The 24,327-nt window shown below is 32.8% G+C and overlaps 3 protein-coding genes across 3 annotated transcripts; all 3 read right to left on the reverse strand.

The window, feature by feature from the left end:
* Nucleotides 1-8,365: 8,365 nt before the first annotated feature.
* LOC108206776 (histone H2B.3-like) lies at nt 8,366-9,041 on the reverse strand. The gene has a single exon (XM_017377179.2). The coding sequence runs from the start codon at nt 8,945-8,947 to the stop codon at nt 8,519-8,521; it is 429 nt and encodes a 142-aa protein (XP_017232668.2). The 5' UTR covers nt 8,948-9,041; the 3' UTR covers nt 8,366-8,518.
* Nucleotides 9,042-13,614: 4,573 nt separating this feature from the next.
* On the reverse strand, nt 13,615-14,115 carry LOC108209431 (histone H4). Its single transcript, XM_017380332.2, has one exon. The coding sequence runs from the start codon at nt 14,044-14,046 to the stop codon at nt 13,735-13,737; it is 312 nt and encodes a 103-aa protein (XP_017235821.1). The 5' UTR covers nt 14,047-14,115; the 3' UTR covers nt 13,615-13,734.
* Nucleotides 14,116-18,108: 3,993 nt separating this feature from the next.
* On the reverse strand, nt 18,109-20,407 carry LOC108209427 (cytochrome P450 714C2). Its single transcript, XM_017380327.1, has 5 exons — nt 19,876-20,407; nt 19,559-19,785; nt 19,234-19,481; nt 18,765-19,113; nt 18,109-18,677 (listed from the first exon to the last, which is right to left on the reverse strand). Exons 1-5 carry the CDS (start codon nt 20,213-20,215, stop codon nt 18,249-18,251), a joined length of 1,593 nt encoding a protein of 530 aa, XP_017235816.1. The 5' UTR covers nt 20,216-20,407; the 3' UTR covers nt 18,109-18,248.
* Nucleotides 20,408-24,327: the final 3,920 nt, after the last annotated feature.

Below are 24,327 nucleotides of genomic sequence, written 5' to 3' on the forward strand. Positions count from 1 at the left end.
TGGTGGGACCTATCAATATTATCAATATTTAATAATAGATTTGAGATTGTGGAGGAAAGTAGTGGGTGTAATAGTAGTTTTTATTGTTAAATATGAGATAGTAGGGGAAGATAGTGGGTGTAATGATGGGAAAAATTTACTATTTATAGTAACGTAAAGAAATGAGAGGGACATCCCAAAATAGTAACGGTAAAGAAATGAGAGGGACAGAGGGAGTAGAAATCATAACCTTTTAGTTGGTTGTGGTAACATTTAAAAATGATGTGTAAAATTCTATAAATAATATTTTTATTGTTTTACGGTGACTTTAGTGACCATCTTGATACCGTTTTCAGTTCAGTGACCAACTTGATACATTAAGCCCACTTTAGTGACCAATTTGATAATTAACCCGATAAAAAACTACTAATCTATCTTTTTTTCAAATTTGAACAATGCATGATGTGGCTTATTGAGTGATTATTTGGAATCGGGGTGGATTAACAGACGATTGCGTGGACTTTGTGACGTGGACACATTTGAAAATTATAATATACATAGATGATATAAAATCTTGCTACACATCTCGAGAGGTTGAGCAAATATAACCAACATTATGAGGTTAGTTAAAATTTTAGGGAGCAATAATGTCTCATTAGAGTTGAGGAATTTTACATATCCTATAATATACTATATCCATATAGTATAACAAACATAAAGAGCATAATTTTGTTATTTTGGTATAGTTATCGAATAAATACTAACCCGTGCGATGCATGGGTTTTTCTAATAATTTTGTAAATTATTATATTTAATATATTTAAAATGTTTAAAAAAATTATTTATCAATAATAAATCATAATTTTTATTTGAATGAAAATATATAATAATTTTTACAAGATGAGAGAAAAAGTTGATAAGCGATGTGGAGTGCTTTATGTTTAAGATCTGGACTACTTTTACATTTGAAAGATTTTAATGTTGTAGCGGAAGTTGAATATCATGTCCTATATTGTATATCTAACATATAAAAAAAAAATTATTTTTATTTCGATATTATTGTAATATATAAGTATTTATCTCATGAAAATTTATTTTATGGAAAATATTATTTCAATATCATTGTAATGTAATATTATCTATCTCATATATATTATGTTGTATTTGATTTATTTTCTCAATTAAAATAAAATGACTAAATGAATATATTGTGGAAAAAGAAAATAAAATACATATATTTTTATTATAACAAAATACAAAGATATACTTCCTTCGTCCCATCATCTTGTTTACCTTTTGAGACTCCTATAAAATATAGTTCTATGACGGTTTTTGATTTGTTTTTTTTCAAATAAAAGTTTAAATTAAAAAAATATTATGAAATTATATTTACAAAAAGCTCTTAACTACTTGATATATTGAATCAACATATTATTAATTTTAAAAATAAACTACTAAGAAGAGAATATTGATAAAAGTATTGACTTCAAGATTTTAGATAGAGACAGTGATTTACGACAAAATCAAGCAAGCAAGAAAGCTGTCAAAAGGCAGTGTATTGTTGAAGTGAAAGACTGAAAGGGATGTGAGAACCCAAAGCTAGACACGGCTGGGCACTAGCAGCTGTCAACCCCGGAGCACTCATAATTCTCATCACTCATCATCAGTGGTCCTTCATCTTCTATAACAAGCATATACTTGATAAATATGTTAAATGTGAAAGAGAATGTTGAATAACTTGATTCTAAATTACACATATATATTGATGTCACAGTATCAGATAATTATGATTTTTACGTCCACTATTATTATTCTGTTAAATTTGTGTTACTAACACACATATATTATCCATGTTACTAACATGTTTATATATATGTTCGTCAAACTCTTTTCATCTGTTCTGTAATGCATAACACACATATATTATCCATGTTACTAACATGTTTATATATATGTTCGTCAAACTCTTTTCATCTGTTCTGTAATGCATAAGATCATTTCCAATTTTATACTCCCTCCGTCCCATTTTATATGATCTTAATATATTTTATATGATCTTATAACTTTTTGTCCGCTTTTTTAATATATAAAAGAGTTATTTCTATATAATATCTTTTCGTGATTTTTTTTACAAAAATTTAAACTTTACTTTTTATACAAAATAAAATTTATAAAAAAAATATTATATAAAATTATATTTATCGAACAAATTAAAATACACGTATACAGTTCGTATAAAATGGGACCGAAGAGTATAAATATCTATTACACACGTTTCAAATACCACTATATATTTAGGAGTAACTATTAGAAACATGTAGAATCGCTAGTGTCTAAATTATGATCATGGAAATCCAAACCACCCACAACTTCTGAAATCTTCGTTGTGCTTGAAATAAAAAATCGGACTAGAAATGAGACATAAATTAAAATTTATAAATAATTAAACAATGACCAAGTTTAAATTATTGAAATATATCAACCAATTAATTGTACTCCCCAGTAGAAGCAGGATTTGCATAGTGAAGTTGTACCAAAAAGATTTGTTTCTTTGATTAATTATTGTAGAAGCTTAACAGTTCTTCCACATTATTATCATATACATTTTTGACATGTCTTGATATAGCAAGTATACTAAAGTGAATGTTATTATCTGTAGATAGACTACCGGTACTTGGGGAAATGGTCATGGTCGAAATACTGAATGCACGTCTAGTTTGTTGACCTACGCTTTCAGCAGAAGGGGAAGTTCTACTATATAACTGGATAAGCACAATATAATTGATATAAGAGAAGAGTAGTGGTCCATGTTCAGCCTATTCTTGAAGACTTGAAGATGATCAAGAAGATGATTATCGTGAAGGACACAAGAAACTGATCACTGAATTTGACATCTTTCATCTTCTGAACTATTCATCTGGTCGAGGACAGGAAGTGAATGCAGATTTTATGATTAGCATCACTAATATAATACGGAGTTGGATTTGTTAGCCTTGTACAGTTATACAACTAAAAAAAGTGATGTAAAAGTTAAAAGCAAGTTAAGACTTATTAAGAGCATCTCCAACGGTACTCCTAAATCATTCCCTAAACAATAATATAAAATGTGGCTCCTAATAAGTTAATACACCGGAAAACGTGAGAACTCCAATGCTACTCTTTATATTTGGCTCCTTATTCACATTTTATATTTATTTTACATAAATGAGAGAAAAAGTTAACTAAAAGAGAGAGAAGATTGAAGGAAAAATAATATAATATTGAGTTACGAGCTACTAGATGCTCTTTAAAAGAAAGGAGAGAGAGTAGACTCCTAAATTTTTAAAAAGCATCTAGGAGCCCATTGGAGTACTAAATTTTGATTTGCTCCTAAATTTTAGACTTAAGAGCTTGTTTAGAGAGCCCATTGGAGTACTAAATTTGGAAAAAAAGTTGAAATCATGAAACAAAAGCTAGTATTCTTAGTTTTTTATAAGTACTTTTTGACTTTTTGATTTTTTACACAAACGATACGAATAAGTGCTTCTAACTTATAACTCCAGAAGCCGGGCTTTTAAGCCCGGGCCAAACACCAACATACTCCCTCCGTCCCTCCCATTTCTTATCGTTTGGGTTGGGCACGGAGGTTAAGAAATATGTATAAAATAGTGAAAAAGAGAAAGAAAAGTGGGTGAAGTGGTGGGACCCATTGATTGATAATGTATTAAAAGAAGATAGTGGAGTAAAAGTAGTGTGAAAAGGAAAGAAAAGTGAAGAAGTGGTGGGACCCATTGACTATTTTGGGTAAGTTTTGAAATGTAAAGAATTGAATGGGACACCCCAAAAAGGAAAGTGTAAAGAAATGGAAGGGACGGAGGGAGTAGTATTTATATGATACATACGATATATGACACAAACACACACACACACACACACACATATATATATATATATATATATATATATATATATATATATATGATACTCCCTCCATCCCAAATTAGATGACCCTTTTGAAAAAAATATTTATCTCAAAATAGTTGAGCTTCTCTCTTTTTAATGCACATTTATCAACAATCTTCCATCCTTGCCCCTTCTTTTTTATCATTTACAATGTACCATCTACCTTATACTATAAAAAGTCAACAAAATAAATATGGGTAAAGATGGAAAAAATAACAATCATTTAATACTTCTTAATATGTGTGAAATGAGCAAAAAACTCATCTAAATTGGGATGGAGGGAGTATTAAAATATGCATATCTGCTAATTGATGTGCCGTTATGTATAAACAAGGGATATCAGAAGTAAGATCAATGAATATTGAACACATTATTGAGATATATAATTATCCCGTCATCTGTATTTTAACTTCTCTGACACCAAATGATGCACATAGTACGTCTACCTGCCAATAGGGATGGCAGAAAAATCCGATCCGAATGGATACCCGACCGTTTTGACCCGAATCGAAACCAGACCCGAAACTCGAATCCGATCCGGACCCGATCCAAACCCGAAAAAATATCTGTGTGTGTGTGTGTATGTATGTATGTATGTATATGTATAGAGTATTATAATATACTTTTTTTTCAAATTTAAATATACTTAATTTTGTTTATAATATATATATAGATAAAGTGTAAATGTGTATATTCTTGGGCGATAGTGTCTTTTTTTTGTTAAACCAATGAATTACTTTAAAATTTCATACTCTATATAGTGAAGATTTGTCTTTAGAAATTATTAAATATGGTTCGAGATTTTATTAGTGTGCAATACTTTATTATTAGTGTAGTTTAATTTTAAATATAATGAAATTCAAAGGTGAAAAAATCAAAAAAAATATTTTTATAATACTACTTACATTTTGGGATTCGAGTTTTGGATAAACCCGAACAAACCCGAACCCGATCCGAAACCCGTGGATTTGGATTTGAATTTGATATGTGAAACCCGATTGGATTTGGATTTGGATTTGGATTTTAAAAATAATTTGGATTTAGGTTTGGATATCTCAAATATCCGAACCGATCCAACCCGTTGTCATCCCTACCTGCCAAATTTAGTGAAATATAGATAACCAAAAGGGTACTCTGAACATCGATGCAATAACAATTCTTAAAGAGATCCACATCAATGAATACAAGCCAACAATATACTCCCTCTCCATAGGATCATACGACCGGGGGTCAGATGCCCTTGTTTATAAAACCATAGGATCATACGACCGGGGGTCAGATGCCCTTGTTTATAAAATGCTAAGATGTTATGTCACCTATCATGTCATCGTGCATAAGCAAATTATGGAACCATATAAATGGTTGTTTAAAGATAGAAGATTAAGCTAGTGAAATTAATAAAGTAAGAAGATTAAAGAAAGTAAAACAAAATATCTAAAAGATCCTAGTTAAAACTACTTCGAAGAAAGTACATATAACTTCCAAATAGATAGTCATCCTCCTATAAGCTTTTTGAATTCAGCTTATTGATCCTATATACTTGCATATGTGTATGTTACTGTTGATCCAATAGTGTAAGTCCCTCCCTACTTCCGTATAATATTATACTGAAAAATGTGAAATCAATTTATAAGTTATAACTTATAACTACCAAGGGGCAAGGTCCAATATTTAAATATATCTCGATTCTTAGCTAGATTTATTCTTAATATCATTGCTCTTAAGTCATCGACTGGACAACGACTGATTAGTAAGTCGGAAAATGGCAATTGACGCAACCAAGCAACTCGGATTTCAAGGCTGCTAGATCTATTTCATTCTTATTGTCAATTCCTAGTTAAGAAAGCAAAACAAGGATCTTTAGCTTCTGCTTCATTAACCTCATCCTCGACAACACCATCATTGATTTGAAGATCATATTTATACTCGACTGGGTAATTATGCAACCATAAACATCTCAAAACTACTAATTAGTTCACACATATACTCTCTGAGTATTGAAATGTTAATTACATTTTAGTACTGAGAGCTTCAGAACTTAAAAGTCCGTTGATCTGCAAAGTATATCTGTGACCATTCACCATCTCCACTCCACAAAAGTAGTATCCCCCTAAGTGCAAAAAAACAAGAAAATCTTGTTTATTATAGCTTCAAGCTAAACAAAAATTAGCATAAAACGTGGTTCAAAAATGATAACTACAAATGAAACAGGATATAAATATTGATATGCACTGAAGTGCTCAACACAATGACTATTAGGAACTAATCACTTATATAGGTTCCTGCAAAAGGTAAGCTTAAGCATCTGGCTCCATTCCCACGAAGTAAATTTTCAGTTATATGAAACATTTCCTGAAGTCAGAGGAAAGGTACCAATTATGAGGTTCTTGCATTTGAAGCTTCATTTGAACAATTTAGCTTTCAGGCAGAGAATCCTACAAACATATAACCACCCAAACATAAAAAACAAAAAGATCACAGAGACATAAGAAAGCTTGTTTTATCGATTTTTATGTTGGTCTTCGTTAAATTATGCTGATCAACTCCAATTAAATACATCATTTATGAGGAGCATGATTAACAAGACATTCATCTCGTTGGAACCATTTACATAACATTGATTCATTCCAGTTTTGAAATAAATTGCCATTTCTTTTCCTCACTAAATTATTGAACAATCTATCAAAATAAAATTTACAATGGAATCGTGTTATCACCCTTACCCATTTCAAGCTTCCCCAGTTCAATGTGTCAATGCCACAAAAAATCCAAGCTATGCGGAAGCTTTCTTATAGATAATTAGCTTGAAGTAAGATTCGAAGGTTGTAAAACTTTATTACAGAATTACCAAAGCAATAACTTAACTAAATTATAATAGTAATAACCCTTTCAATGCATTAAACATACCGCCTCGTCTAGTTAAACAGAGTACACAACTCCTTAGTATCAAGCTAGATTAAGGAAAAAATCTTTGATTATAATGAAAAATTAGGAGGCCAGATGTAACTTTCGCATATAAAGACGGATTAATATTAAATGCATGATTAAAGAAGTGAAATAACACTTCTTTGAATAATATAGCATACATGACTAATATTCACAGGTAAATCAAGCAAAAAACTATTATAAAGAAGAAAATATAAGGAGTCCAGATATAACGTTTATGTTTTAGCAATATTTTAAACAGCTAATCCACCTAATTTCAGCTATCAGTAGACACATCATAAGTAGAGGTTAAAGAAATTTCTTCATTTTTTTTTTGTTTAAATAGCAGTGACTTGATTTCAGCCAAAAAAACCTGCAATCCCAAGTAGAAAAACCCATATGTAGTAGACGGTTATATAAAGCAAGGATAGAGAAACTCTACAAACCAAGCAGCAAATTTCATGCTTGCTAAGCAGCTGCAATCCAAATGTAAAAATAAATAAATAGATATTAATAAATTAAATAAAAAAAACATTGTTACCATATTTCTGGGTCCACCCACTGACGCTGAAGTTGCATGGTGCACCAATCAATTGATGGGGGGCGAATTTTAAATGTAAACCGAAGCACCGAATGCCAGCTAACAGACTTGAAATCCTGTGTATCTGCATATTTGGATCATTATTCAGGTATAGAACAATAAAAGTCCTTTTGTAGCTTCGTTTGTGTATAATCAATGACCACTAAAGATACACATAAACATGAAATTTTTCATCAAAAGATTCTTAGAAAATACATAAGCAAACCTTGTTCCAGTGTGCTTGATGTCCCACAGTTTTAATCTCAGCTAAGTTGTGCTCAGCAACTTGACTAATGACACCAAACATAAGGAGTTGGCCTCGATTTTAATCTGCAATTCTTTATAATTGATTCCACAGCTTTAACATGTTGACTTTGTTTGCTTTATTTTAAATCACAGATTTAGAAAGTCATCGAAGTTCAAATCAAGAGACTATTTGCTACAGCATCATAACATGAGAATATATACGATATTAATATGTACATGGCATATTCCAACAACAAAATAAAACTACAGGCTAATATCTAAACAATAAACTTTAAGAGCATATATTCTACATGTATTTTTCTTCTTTCATAGACGAGAATTTTCTTCCTTGTACATATAAGGACTAACCAACCTAAGGGTTTCAAGTCTGCTGCAAAGTTCAACTTTTCTCATCACCATAAACTGAAGCACTCTGGGAATCTCATGAGATTAAAAATAATTTTACCACTTGAAGTTTTACTAAGTTTCACATCAAAGTAAAACTAATATGCGATCATTCTAATCAATATATAAAAATCTTACAGTTGTGGTACAAACAACACCATTGCATCATCCCTCCAATATAAACTTTTCATAGTTAATCAGATATCTTAACCTAATTATTTTTAAACAGATCTAATTGGATGCATAAAATCAAGCATAGATTTCAAAATATGAAACAATAACAGCATATCATACTAAACACGACAAATTCATTAATAATCCAAAACACTGATAGTTACAGCACATCAAGACAGATAACATAGACTACAGAAGCTTAATAATTCAACACAAACTGAAAACGACCTAATACTTTTTAACTGCCTAAACATTTCATCAAACACTTTAAGAGCTAGTAAATTTGGTCACCGCCTTGGTGCCTTCGGAAACAGCGTGCTTGGCCAATTCACCAGGGAGCACAAGCCTCACAGCAGTCTGAATCTCCCGCGAAGTGATGGTTGGCTTCTTGTTGTACCTTGCCAGCTTGGAAGACTCCTGGGCGAGCTTCTCGAAGATATCGTTGATGAAGCTGTTCATAATCCCCATGGCCTTGCTGGAGATACCGATGTCAGGGTGAACCTGCTTGAGCACCTTGAAGATGTAGATCTTGTAAGTCTCCACGCTCTTCTTGCTTCTCTTCTTCTTCTTGTCGGCAGCGGCTGCGCCGGCTTCCTTGGGGAGCTTCTTGCCGGCCTTGGGCTTCTTCTCGGCCGGGGCTTTCTCGGCGGCGGGCTTCTTCTCGGCCGGCTTCTTCTCTGCTGCTTTGGGAGCCATTGGTTGAGAAGTGAGAACTAGGGTTTAAAAATTGGGGGAGTTTAAAGAACTGATTGGTAGACGAAAGGGGGAATCGCAGATGTGAGGAAAAAGTGTTTGGTGGTGTTTAGACTTTATATTGTTTGAAGAATTGATGTGATTGGTTGGAAAGAGTAGACGCGGATCAGTGATATGGCAGCGTCTGGACCGTTGATTGTTGAAAGCTTGATGTGCACACTACGGGTTAGATTGAGGATTCACTGTGTACGTTGACCATGTTACCCTCAATAATATATCCAGGGACCAGGATGATGAATTAGTAATTCGACTGCGGTTTTATTCTTGGTCGAGTGAACTTATCTCACTGATTAATGATTATCGTACTCGGACGTCTCAAAAATAAATAACATAAAATTTAAGTAATTTAAAAATTCCTTCTAAGAAATATTAGTTCATGACTTGTATATAACATGTTTTAAATTCGACGAAAATTTTCGTTCGTCGAATTCTGTCACGATTCATACTGACATTAATATGGATAAAAATATCTGAATAAATTTACATGTTATATATTTATATCATTCTTATTAAGTGCATAAGTTAATTGTTAATCAAAAATATGTTTCACGAAAAATGTAGCAATAAAAATATATTGCAGATGATATCTACGTATTACAGTTAGCATGTAATATCTATAAATAATTTCTCTCTTCATCACAGCTAAGTCACTCATCCACAAATATTATTACTGTAGCAATCATTATCACTTGCCAAAAAATAATTTAACATCCAATTGAATACCGCATTATTTTACTTTTGATTATTTTCGAATACGCTTCTCACCAGAAATAACTAAACACTATTAATAATCATGACGACTCAACAAGAAATAAATTAACATATTGAGGAGCACCAAATGATTTTTTAGCTAAAATATGTAAAAAATATTGGGATTGATTATCACAATTAAAATCATTGGCTGCAGCTCTGCACATTGAATTTGTGAGTTAAAAGTGGAGAACTCTGAGCACCTGCGTAATTAACAATGTAGATATATGCTATACATGTTTCCACACTCTCAAGAAACTTGCCTGGCCCCGGTCTCCCGGAGACTTCCGTTTAATTTGAAATTGGCCAGTCAATTTGATATGGTTATAGGGCGACGAAGGTGGAACAATGCAGCAGGGTCATCTCCAGTGAAGCAGGTGGAAATGTCTAAAACATGTACCACTTTCTTTCTATACTTTGGAGACCGGGTGTAATTTGAGCTGTGGTGCTTTTGTGGAGGATATGTGACAGATTTTAAAATTTATGAAAGTACCCCTTAAAAAATTTAAAACTAATTTTCCTAAATTACTTGGTTTCATCTTCAGGAAAATCTCTGGATCCGTCAGTGACAACACTTAGATCAGTTCTGGAGAGCAAAGTCTTGTAGCCTGAACAAAGAGATTAAAACTCGAAGCAGGTAAGAATTTCTCCTGATTAACTTTATAATACAGTGTCATAGTTCATTGTATTATTTGTACTTGGCCTACATCAGTATCAGTTGATATGTCTTTACTATTTACAGTCCTTCAGCAAACTTTTTGCGAGCAAAGTGACCACTGCCGTAGCAGTCAAGGTCTTCATCCTCACATGCAAATTCTCCTAGAATATCCTCAACACACTGCGAGTTCCTTGTAATTATGGCGTTAATGAAGCTTGTTCATTTCAGCCATGAGCATCCACTGGTCCTCAACAACAATTCAATGCTAGTAGCATTACACCACAACTTGCATGTGGTCATGCGAAGCTCAGATAATAGGAGTCTCTCCTGCCTAGACAAGCTCTCAGGAGCATAGTCCTTGTTCAACTCACAAAAGATGTGCAAAATCATCAGAAGGTATCAAACACCTCATGCACCCACAACACCGCCTTGTCCTTGAAATACTAAAATTACCATTTACCAATGACACGGCTTTTTAAGGGTATCACCGGTTCAAACCTACATCTCTTCTGCAGGTTGCACCTGCAAGATCAAACTGCATATGCATTTTGTAGAGTTAGGATCGAGTTTCCAAATAATTCCCTAGTTTGTGACCAATTTCTGCGGGGCTGTCTGCGGTAGGCCTTTTGTCCCCACTTATAGTCTATAAGAATTCTTTCATCTCAAATTTTATAGGCACATAAAATGTTTTTGTCAAATGTTGTGTTTGGTTGGGGTGAATGATACCGGAAGGAATGGAATGAAAAATGAACTATCTTATAGACAATTATTAAGAAAAATCATTCCTTCCTCCATTCATTCCTTACATCATGTGCTAGATATCACACCTTCAATTTGAGATGGAATGCTCCATTCTCTTCCATCCGCAATTTCTTCTCAAATCTCATCATAACAATTTTGCACTTCCTCAATTTTTTTTCAAAACTTTCTTCCTATTTTTATTAGTTTCAAAGTATTTTTACTCATTCCATTACATTCCATTCCATTCCATTCTCCCCAACCAAACACAATATAAGTGTCGGCCAATAAGAAAGCAATAGCTATTTAGTTCTTCAGTTGTACCTATTTTTCTATCTGTATTGCCTTGTTAATTTTACGGATCAGCATTTTTCAGGCCGGGGACAAATGTGACTGAAATCAGAGATGCCAATAGGAAAACATAACCTGATTTGGTGCAATTTCCATGCCTTGACACAAATATGTTAATGGCGGATATAATTACATAGAACCAATCAGGAAAGCCCGTCCATACCAGCAAAATAAAAGAAAATGATGATAATGTAAAGGAGGGTCCAGTAATTCATGATTGGAGTCATAGGGACATTAGCTGATTCTTTGGGATGAAATTGGAATGGTTGTAATAGTGAATTAGTGATGGTGCTTCTAATGATGACGTTGATAATTAGAGCGACAATGACAACCGTATGGATGAGATATCGGTATGCAATGGATGTGTTATACCGATCTCAACAGTTTTATGTCAAAATTACTATGGCTGAATATTAGTTGCAGCTTTCTTCTCCACACCTTTGTAACTTTGTTGCTAATCAATTACCATATAAATCTCCCTCAGGAAAATGTACCCTCTATCTTGAAACACTTTAAAGCTCTGTAACTACACTGGTTCACTGCAAATAGACTACTGTGAATCCTGAACTTTATGTACCAAAGGATTGTATACGAGTCTGGGACATGTTTATGAAATATTGATATATGTTGTTGTCTGGAGCCCTGGAAAATAGAGCATGAGTATCACAAGCACCCTCAGTTCAGGGCTATCCCGGAACATCAGAGAAAACTTGCAACGGGTTTGGAACTTATACTCTTCGGAGTTGGATACACATGTGAAACTTGCAGCGACATGTAAAATTATGAGATTGACATTACATTTTTTTTATCTATCACCAGGGCCTAAGCAAATGCGAGATATGCAAGCTGGAGGTAATTAAGAAGCTTGGCTTTGAGGGCAACTCCAACCCAACACCAAAACACCATTTTGGTGTCAAATTTGGTGTCAAATTCACTCCAACCCAACACCAAATTGGTGTAAAGTTGACACCAAATGAATTGGTTGACACCAAATTTGGTGTCAAGTATTGATTTGGTGCAACTTTTACACCAAATTTGGAGTTTTCCAAAATACCTACTATACCCTCACATATGTTAATGAAAACAAAATTATTCCATCTATGTCTCATTAAAGTTGTTTTATGTTATATTATTTATTCTTTAATCATAATTGTTTTAAATTTTCTTTCTTTACTATTTTACTCAAGTTTTTTATTTATTTCCAAATATCAATAAATTTATATTCTTATATAGAAGATATGTTTTTTAAATAGATTTGATTAAAAATAAAATACACAATGATTAAAAATAAAATGCACAACTTGATAGTTGAGGATGAACGAGACTTGAATTTGCATGTACATGATTACGTGGAAACATCTTCTGCTGCTGTCGAAATGGAAAGAAATGGAGATGACCAATTTTAAGATTTTTTTGGTAGATATCGACAAATTAAAGATAAGGAAGCTCATTTTGAACTTCGCAACGTCTTGATCGAGCACATATGGGAAGAGCATCGGAATTCATATAATTAAGTTGTCCTCTTAAATTTATTAATGAATTTATAATTATTTTAGGTCCTTGTTTATTGAACATGTTAAAATTTAAGTACAAATTCAATAATGATATAAATAACTTAAAAAGAGAGAATATTCCATTTAATGTGTAAAAGATTCTTTTTGGTGTAGGATATGGTGTTGATGGGTTGGAGTGAAATTTTGATTTGGTGTAGTTTTCACACCAAATTGGTGTATTTTTCACACCAAAATGGTGTTATGGGTTGGAGATGGTCTGATCAATATTTTCATCCCTAGTGCATTCAACAATCACATAATGGTAAACTTGGAACTTGGAAGCACCGGAGGTCTGTCAGTCATGAGTTTCACTCTCCCACGTTTACATAGAAGATGTTTCACAACAAACAATATCATGAACATCTGATGTACTAAACAATATCATGAATATCATAAGAAGTTGATACTATCACAATTGACTTTCACCATCTGATGTGCCTATTCCTTGATTTTAGTCATTTGCATATCAATTAAGCTCATTTTGTGTTTTAGAACAATTCTCAGTTCACAACCTTCTTGTACAAGACTAATGTTTAATTGATTCATTTGCTCCTGTTGGATATTGGGTAAATTAGCATGAATTTACCATTTCAATTGTTCATTTCACTAAACCACGAATACATAACAATCACATAGATAGAACTTTAATTGACAACAAAAGTAAGCTAACAGAAGCTAATCTATCCACCGAATCCGTAAAGAGTCCTGCCCTGCCTCTTGAGAGCATACACCACATCCATAGCAGTCACCGTCTTCCTCCTAGCGTGCTCCGTGTAAGTCACCGCATCACGAATCACATTCTCCAAGAAGATCTTGAGCACTCCGCGAGTCTCTTCATAAATGAGACCTGAAATCCTCTTGACACCGCCTCTTCTGGCGAGTCTTCGAATAGCAGGCTTGGTGATGCCCTGGATGTTGTCTCTAAGCACTTTCCGGTGCCTCTTGGCTCCACCTTTGCCCAGTCCCTTTCCTCCCTTTCCACGCCCAGACATTTTCTCAGAAGAATTTGTTAAATGAAGATTTTAATTGTTTGGTTTTGGATGAGTGTTTGTTTGTGAGGTTTGGTTTTTATAGATTCAGATTTTGGGGGTTTGGGAATTTCAAGCTGAGGCGGGGTGTGTTTCTGGTCGTTGGATTGGAGGTCTCATCCTAGGGTTGAGATTCTGATCCGCGTGATAAGATGGAATGCATGTCATTGGCTGATACGAGTGTGTATGGCTTCCAAATTAAATTTGTGTTTTCAAATGAAAAAGGGAGGGCAAGTAGCACAATTTACGTATCTGGCTTACTGGCTATCCGCGGCATTTTCAAAATTTCGGATATTTTGGTTAGGATCTTAAGATCGACATCAAGCGGCACACGAGTTTTTTATTTTCTCAGTTTCACTAATTTGTTTTATTATTGGTTATTTTTCTTTATAGCTTTTCTAAATATAACATTTAAATATAAGGGTGTATAGAATTCAGATTTTAATAAATTAATTAATAACAATATGTGAACTATAATGAATGGGCTTTTTTTTATACATGACCAAGTTTAGAAAAAATTTTGCTGAAATATTATCACTTTTTAAAACATATTTCAAAAATACTATCACCTTTTAAAACATATTGCGAAAATACTATATTTCTGAAAATATTTTAAAAAATAAGGTGGTTGCATATGTAATCATGTCTGCAACTGCTCGCAACCTGCTAGCAACCACCTGCAACCAGAAACGTAACTTTGAAAAAAAAAATTAAAAATTATATATGGTTGCATAATAAGTTGCACTCGGTTGCAAAAAACCGAAAAATGAATACCCTTGCGGGTCCAATACTAATATCACAAAAAATAACCGCAAAAGTAAAATTAACAAGCATTGCAATCAAAAAATCAACACAAAAAGCAACCACATCACATTCTTTTCCTCATTGATTTCTCCGCCACATCTTCAATCATACACACCTAAACACGTATAAATACATACACAAACATGTTCTGATGTTTTGTACGGAGAGCCAAGAGATGAAGTGCACCAAATATTTAATCACCAATCTCACTAGCATCGTCTGTTCTTCGTGTGTAACGGAGTGTCTAATCATCGTCATCGAAGTTTAGACTAGAGCGAATTTAGAATCCAAACTTGTCAGAAAAGTGATTGGACTTGCACGAGCTTCGGAGATGGATCGTCAGAACAAATTTGAGTGTCGTCATCGGTCAATTGTAAGAGAGTCAAGATATTAGGAGGAGAGAAGGTAAGAGAGCGAGAGAGTTAAAGATGAGTAAGAAGAAAAGCCGTGTCGTAGAATTGGAATAAAAGAAAGTGAAGACGGTATATTCAAAACTTACTTTGGAAGAACGCTTTCTTAGAAAAAAGACTTGAAAAAAGCATACATTAGATAAATTCCCTAATGAATTATACTATCCCCTTAATTTACATGTACAGTTTTGATTTTTTTAGTCAAAATTAACCAAATTTTGTTTGAATTTTATAAATTAATATTTTATAAAATTTAGGATTTTAAAAAATAATTTATGTATATATTTTTAGATATATATTTCTCTAAAACTTTTGAAACATATTTAAAATCATTATTTTTTAAAAAAAAATCTAAATAAAAATATGTGATTGATATTATAATTAAGAAAATAATGATTTTATTGATACAATCAAAAAAACATTAACATGATTTAACTGTTGTGCAAATTTAACATGATTTAGCTAGCCACGAGCTCTCCCAAATCGACATGATGAAATAGTTAGATGAACTGGGTTTATTTTGGACGCATCTATGCAAAGTTCTGTAATGGATATGTAATGGATATATATGTGAAATGTGAGGTGATATGAAATACGCATAAGATGTTTAATGAAATGTCCAGGACAATCAACAAACATTAACACGATTTAATTTTTTTAAATTCAGTCTAATGATTGTAAATTTTCACATGTTTAATTATATATTCAAAAGCATTTTCACCCTACAGATTAATTCAAAATTATGACTTGGTATGAAACAGAACATTAACCCATCAATAAATTGGCTTAAAAATGTGAACTTCCAAACACCTCGTGTTGGTATGGTACCCCATCCATCTTGCATTGCATTAGGACTGTCAAACGGATAAAACGGATACGGATTGGTCCATATTCGTATCCGGATCGGCCAACTTAAAACGATATCCGTATCCGTATCCACAAATTTTATAATAAAAAAATCTGTACCCGTATCCGCCGGATATTATCCGAATACGAATAATATCGGGATTCGTTTTTTCAAAACATCACCAAAGTGTCATATTAGGGTTAGAAGAGTTTTTGTGGCAGTATCAGATTGGTTTTGTTTGGTCGCTCAATCGTGTGCACTATGTAGTAGTCGTAAAGTGTAATCTGTATCATGCATGTGAGTATGTGTATTCGATTTTCTTTTTGTTTTTGACTTAATTTTTCTTATTTTAAAATATTTATTCTTGTTCAAATTTACATGACAAAATTAAAAAATATAAATATACAATAAATTTATATAAATACTATTATATATATATATATATTAATATGTATACATGTTTATGTATTTATTTATTTAAATAATTTCGGATACAGATACGCCTATATCCATATCCGTATCCGCAATCCCCGGATTCGAATACGGATAATATCCGGTTTCTTTTGGATACGGATTATATCCGTTTTTTCCTGGACACGGTAACAGATTTTTCGGATGGATACGAATTTTTCGGATTTTTTTGACAGGCTTAATTACTTGACTTGATGTTATCATCTTGTTAGAGTTGCTCCGGGTAACTTTTATTGTCTGTCACTGGTCTCTGGTAGAATAAGTCGGGGACCTGAGAGGCGGTAGTTTACCTTACGACGGATGTCAGCGGTTCGAGTCCGCTTATCTCCAACTCGTGAACGTAGCCGATACAAAATTATATAATAGTGCCTAATTTATGATACGTTGATAAGATCCATCCGTTTAGCAGCACCTTAGGATGGCATAGCCTTAAAGTTAAGGACGAGGTCCTAACGAGGAAAAGCTTACGGTGGATACCCAGGCACTCAGATACGAGGAAGGGCGTAGTAAGCGATGAAATGTTTCGGAGAGTTGAAAATAAGCATAGATCCAGAGATTCTCGAATAGGTCAACCTTTCAAACTGCTGAATCCATGGGCGGGCAAGAGACAAACTGGCGAACTGAAACATCTTACTAACAAGAGGAAAAGAAAGCAAATACGATTCCCGTAGTGGCGACGAGAGAAATGGGAGCAGTCTAAATCGTGAAAAAGGTTGTGGGAGAGCAATACAAGCGTCGTGTGCTAGGCGAAGCAGTGGAGTACTGCACCCTAGATAGCTCGATTTAAGCACAAAAAATTATAATAAAATAATATAATATCAAAATGTAATATTTTAATTAGTCAAAATATTATAAACGCATGGAGTCCACTGTTGATAACTAAGTCATAGTCGACAATACTATTACATATGATATTTAGTAGTACACATTTTTACCCATTAGTACTCACATTTTTAAAAAAAATAATTAATTCAAATGTTTCAGTAATTATATATAATAATTTGATTGATCCAAATATTTCGGTCATTGTATAAATAGTTTGATTGATTTAAAATTATATAAATAATTATGATTAATTTAATGTATAAGTTTCTTTAAATCTTTCGACTCTTTTTATGATCATGTTAAAATATTAGAAATTTATATACAATTTTTTGGTTTTGTTATTTTTATATTATATTACATACATTATTTATTAGAAGTATAAATTTCTGCGTCTTACTATTATATTACAAAAAGCATAATTTTTTCATAAAATATTAAATTATCATTTACTATTATCTAGACTCAGTAATTATTATATATATTTTTTATCCAAATAAGATTATGATCATCCGATAACGAAATTTGATATATGAGAACCTTTCTATTATTAAAATCATAATTGATTATTTTATCATAAATGAAGTTGAATTTATTATTATTTTCTGGATTTTATCAAATCATGCACAGTAATAATACCGTATTAAAATTTAAAGACCGTAACATATAACATAAAAATTGAAAATCACCGTTTATTAGAATCCAAACTTTTCAACATAATAGTTTATCAACATATATGTTGAAAGGACACGGTTTATGAGAAACAATACAATGAAACTTGAAAGATGTTATGCTTATTCTGAGGTACAATATCAGACCCTGCGCACAAGGAGTCTAACTCCATACTTGGGCTCCAGAAGAACATCAAAGTTGGGAACATGCTGATAATTAGGCGAGAGCGAGAAAGAGAACTTGGGCAGGAGCAGCGCATACAGAACTTTGAGCTCCATTATTCCCAGGTTCATTCCAGGACATGTTCGCGGACCAATGCCAAATGGTGTGTATGACTGCGGGATCTTACAGGCTGCTGGGGTCCCATTAGCAAATCTCTCCGGGTTGAACTTGAGAGCATCAGGACCCCAGAGCTCCGGGTCTCGGTGCAGAGCTGCTGGCCATATCCAGATGTTCACTCCTTTGGGAACCCACACGCTCTTGCCTATTTGCACGTCTGCTAAGGCCTCCCTGGCTGTGAATCCTACTCCCGGATAAAGCCTCACAATTTCCATAATTATCAGCTTCATCTGCACCAAATAAATCAGTATTAAAATGCACATGTTAAAATGTCAGGGGTCTAAAAAAATGTAGAGATAATGTAGTGAAATACATACTAATTTCATCTTGCTAAGCTTTTCATTATCTAAAGGCTGGTCTCCACAGATTTCTAGCACCTCAGCACGAGCACGTTCCTGCCATTCCGGATGCATTGCCAGTAACATCAGACCCCAAATTGCAGTGTTGCCCGGGACTTCCTGGCCTACAATGCAAAGCTCCTGGCAGTTATCAACTATAAATTGTTGAGGTGAACAGGACCCGAGCTCTCCATGATTAGAAGCCTCTGCAAGAATTTGTATTATGCTTTCCCCCTGACTTCTATATTTCTTCTCCAAGTCTTTGATGATCGAGTATATCTCCTTTCTTAGCCTCCATTGCTCTCTATGCTTCTTGGTGGGATAGAATCTGCAAATTAAAAAGTACGGACCATAGTTAGCACAATCCAAAAGTTACTCAACACGACTATAAAATTTTCACTTGAAGGTGAAATTAAAAAATTTTAAGGAGCCTGGAGGTCCAGATCACCTGTGGAAAGGACGGCCATCTACCACCGTTGGTGATCCAGAAACCTCCATGAGATCCCTACACTTAGAAAACAAGACTTTTTCTGCAGCTTCATATCTGCCAAACATGATCATAGAGAATATACTTGAGGTGAAAGTCTTCACATCATCGTCCACTTTTATATCAGCAATCCCACCCTCAGTTTCAATCACTTTCTCCCATGCTTTAACAAGCGTTTTCCCAGATTCAACCGCTATGCCAACCATGTTCTGAAACAATTAAGTGTTAAAAACAGAATATTTCAAACAAATATGAGGTCCGCTTTCTCTGAGCTTAAAATTTATACCTTAACTTTGTCGATATAGAAAGTAGGAGCGATGGTTTTCCTCTGGTGCACCCAAGCTTCCTTGCTCGTCGTGAGAATACCTCTGGCCAGAAGAGGCCCGCGTTCCTTCCACATGTAAGCCGGCTTTCCCAGGTCTAGTGATTTGCAAGTACTCATCTCTTTCACCAATTCATGATCTCCCACATACAAAAACTGCGTCTTTCCAAGTGCAAAAGTGAACGTTTTTCCTGCACATTCACATCAACTTTACTCATGTATTCACAAAAACAATTTCTATTTCACAAAATATGCACACGGCTAGAAAGATATCAACTTACCAAATTCCTTGGTCCATTTTTTGAGTTCTGGTAGCAGAATAGAGCAACAATCAAGCGAAAACGCCTCACTCGAATCGCGAGTTTTAGCCCCTGCAGCCTGCGCCTCATCCCCAATCTGTTTTATGTCAGGAAAGTTTCCGAGGATGAGAGTAGGCTCAGGGCCATTCACTCCTTGCTTCACGAGCTTTGCTCGAAGCGATTTCGGTCTCAGGATAAAATCATAAACAACATAGATCACCAAACAAACCATTGAAACCACAAGCACACGAAATGCATCCATCATGCAAACCACTGGCAAAACAAAAGCTGGAAATGCATAGAGAAGTAGAGTCTGCTCCATTGTTTTTTTATTTTTCGAGTCTCGATTGTGTTTTTTCCTACTCCATCACAAATCTCTCCAATTTATAGGCAAATTCTGAGAGAAGATTTGTCAAATTTAGATTAGTGAATTATAACGTTCAAGCATCAGTTAAGAATCTGCATCGTATAAGTTTCAGTTCAAAATCTGCATCGCTTGTCTACACCGATGACATATTCGGGAGGCGGTTATATTGCACAACTTTACTTATTTTATGATTTCAAAAATATAAAAAAAATTTACCTATTTTATAATACTTTACCTATTTAAGTTTTTTCCTATTTAAGTTAAATTTATGTATAACAGTAGTCCGGCCTTAATTTTCTAAATACGGTATTCTTTTTCTAAATTTAGTGGAATGGATATGAGATGCATGAATTAGTTATGAATCTGTATCGTATATATAAAGTATGGAAAAAATTTGAATCACCAAAATTCTGTATTTGGTTCAATATATCTGCACACCTTTGCTTTGCGCCATCTTTTGTATATTACGTTGTTGATCACGTGATCATGAAAGTCTTCTAACAAAATCATATAGAGTAGTTTTTTTCTTTTTTTATTAAATATACAAATATAGTTGATCAAAACATCTCTAACGGTGTTTGGCTTTAAGTGGTTGGCTAAATTGGACCGGTAAAATTTGTCGAAACTGTAAGCCATTTTACTTCGATGGTACTGGCTATATTGGTTGGCTATATTTTAGAAATAATAAGTTATTATTCTTTCAAGTTGTTATAAATAGAATGTATATTATCATATGGTAATAAATGATACGAATCTTACCAAATATAGTCAACATCAATTGATTAACTATGTGTTTAGACAAAGGTTATGTGTGATCAGAGTTAAGCAAATTTCACACATTATCAATAATTTTTATTTGTGGTATGATTTAATGAATTTTAGCTAAGAATTTTGATGGATCGGAGATGCTCTTTCATTATCATGACATAAGTTTATTATATTAAGAATCATATCCGTATATGTGGCTGGTTTAGCGAATTTCTTCATTATTTATATAATCTCAAATTATGACATTAAAATTTAACATGTTTAATACAATTATTATGTGAACCTTTGTAAAAATATAAACTAATTAAATATTTAAATATTTCTGTCAAGATATTAATAGGGGGTTAAAATGAAAAATCTCACCAAAAATTATTGTAAAAAATAAATCTGGCTTTACAAAAATTTAAAATATAATAATTATTATTTTATATATTCTTGTATATAATTCAACCATACTAACTCATAAATAGTGTTAAAGAATGTTTATGACTCATGCACACATATATAACACCATCACATGTTATTGATTTTTTTTATTATTAAGTAAACAATATATATCTTTTAGAATGTTACGAGATAACATTCGCTACATAACGGAAATAATATTTGACCAAGAGTTCACCTGTAAGTTAAAATTTTGATACGTTATAATACTCAACATCATGTATCGGTTACATTATTCATATAATCTATAATATCCGCCATATATTAATTGTTATATTTATAAATATTATATATTCATTGATCAGTTATAATTTAACGTATGAACTATTAGTTTAATTTTATTATATCCATGTATCTTACGCTGTTAAAAATTTATACACATTATAATACTCAATATGTATCAATTATAATACTCATGTAATTTATAATTGCCTAACACATTATTTTCATGATTGTTTAATGTTAATTGAATAATTATAATATTCAACATACAACATATTATTATAAATTTTATAATATTAATATATCTGACAGGTGCAAAATTTTGCATATATTATAATACTTAATGGATCTCTAAAATTGAAAAAATGAGATTCAATTAATATTAAAACTTTTTATGATTTACTCCCTCTGTTCCTCTCATTTCTTTACAGTTACTATTTTGGGATGTCCCTCTAATTTCTTTATGTTACCATAAATAGTAAGTTTTTCCCATCATTACACCCACTATCATCCCCCACTATCTCATATTTAACAATAAAAACTACTATTACACCCACTACTTTCCTACACTATCTCAAATCTATTATTAAATATTGATAGGTCTCACCACTTTACCCACTTTTCATCTAACTTTACTCATTTTTTATACATTGTCTTGGTCTCCGTGTCCCCCTCCAATGTAAACAATTGAGGGGGACGGAGGGAGTAATAGTTAAATATAAGGTCATATATATATATATATATATATATATATATATATATATATATATATATATATATATATATATATATATATATATATATATATATATATATATATATATATATATATAGGTTGCACTCCACACAGAACACTTTAAAAAAAGAACAACACAGAACACTATCATAACACTTTTTCTTTCATAAAAAATGATTTGTTATGATTATAATTACATAGTTAAGCACTAACTAAACTTAATATATGAAATCTAACATCCAAATCTATCCAAATTATTAATATGAAATATTATAGAATTCAGAACGGAATCCAAAACAGAATCCAGAATAGAATCATGTACGTATTCTTTACATGACTAATATCACATAGAATAATGTTATTTTTAATCCATAATTGTGGTTAAACATGCTAGATACTATTATTATTCATAAAAAATGGTTAATTAGCTTAAAGTTAGAATTTAATTCAAGTTTTAGATGAGATTCTATGTTCGATTCCAAAGTGTTCTTCTTTGTTCTTCTTTTCTTTTAAGGGTGTTCTGTTTTGAGTAATGCCATATATATATATATATATATAGGGTCTTACTCCAGTACAAATTCCTTACTGTACAAACCAGTGATTATAACAATAATATTTAGTGATTAGCATATTTTAATTTAACAAATACATACATACATTCATCACCACCGCCACCACAATCACCTCCAATCACGACCACCCCACCCACCACCACCACGACTGCCCAGCGCCACTCTCTCTCTCTCTCCACCATCCACCACCAACCACCACTGCCCAGCGCCTCTCTCTCTCTCACCACCACCCACCACCTATCACCACCCACCACCACCAACCACCACCACTGCTAGCGGCTCTCTCTCTCTGGTTGTTCCCTCACTGATTAGTGCTATACACACACAAACACACACATTCACCACTGCTTTTCTCATCTCCCTCAATCGTGTCTCTATCCCTCAATCGTGTTTCTAGCACTGCCCTTGCGCCGACGTCGCGGCTGCCGCCGGCCGCGCTGCACCACCACTCGGCTATGCCGCCCCGTAAGTGCTCCCCTCCCCTTATCTCTCCATCAGACCCTCCTGGTAGATTTAGTGATTATGTTCAATCATTTAGTGATTGTGTTCAAGTCATTTAGTGATTGTTTGTACGTTTGTACACTAAGGAGTTTGTATTTGAGCACTTGCCTATATATATATATAGGGTATAGTTCAAGGAGGAACTCCTTTATACGGGTAACCGAGTAACTTTACATCTCAGCCGTACACACGCATGCGCTCTCCTTTTGTGACTATACTTCTGTAACTGCAAACTTGTAAGCCTAAAACACCCTCAAACACCTACCCACGTATACTTTTCTACTTTTGATTTTCTATTTATTGTTATTAATTCTTTAACTTTTATTTTCAAACAAAATTTTTTGTGATATGTTTTTAATTTTTTATATAAAATACAGGATACAAATTTTTAAATATTTGAAAAATAAGAATAAATGCACACTATTTTTATATAAATATAATTCTTAATTTTTAAATATATTCACCGTACTTTTTGATTTATCTAGTAACACCTAATACGTAATAAATAAATATATTCGAACTTACTATTTTGTTTTTAGAATAAAATAAAAATCAAATAACAAATTAAATACAGAATACAACAAATATAATGTCGTGTATTTTTTGTCATATATGTTTTGATATGTTTGTTCTTTCATTTATAATATTTTTTTTATAAAAAATTAAAGAATACAAAATATAAAATACAGCAAATACAATATCCTGTATTTTTTATATCATATTCTCTCAAAAATTCAGTATTTTATTTGTTTTTATGATTTATAAATTTTTATTTTTAGAGTGTTCGGTATTTTTATTTGTGTAAATATTTTTTTTATTTTTTC

The sequence above is a fragment of the Daucus carota genome, chromosome 2 (assembly GCF_001625215.2).
Source record: "Daucus carota subsp. sativus chromosome 2, DH1 v3.0, whole genome shotgun sequence".
Lineage (NCBI taxonomy): Eukaryota > Viridiplantae > Streptophyta > Magnoliopsida > Apiales > Apiaceae > Daucus > Daucus carota.

Excerpts from the sequence above, each read along its gene's own strand:
- LOC108209427 (XM_017380327.1), bottom strand. The coding sequence starts at position 20,215 with ATGGAGCAGACTCTACTTCTCTATGCATTTCCAGCTTTTGTTTTGCCA. Across the intron at positions 19,482-19,558 it reads TCTATATCGACAAAGTTAAG|AACATGGTTGGCATAGCGGT; the intron begins GTATAAATTTTA and ends TAATTGTTTCAG. Across the intron at positions 19,114-19,233 it reads GATGGCCGTCCTTTCCACAG|ATTCTATCCCACCAAGAAGC; the intron begins GTGATCTGGACC and ends TTTAATTTGCAG.
- LOC108209431 (XM_017380332.2), bottom strand. The coding sequence starts at position 14,046 with ATGTCTGGGCGTGGAAAGGGAGGAAAGGGACTGGGCAAAGGTGGAGCC.
- LOC108206776 (XM_017377179.2), bottom strand. The coding sequence starts at position 8,947 with ATGGCTCCCAAAGCAGCAGAGAAGAAGCCGGCCGAGAAGAAGCCCGCC.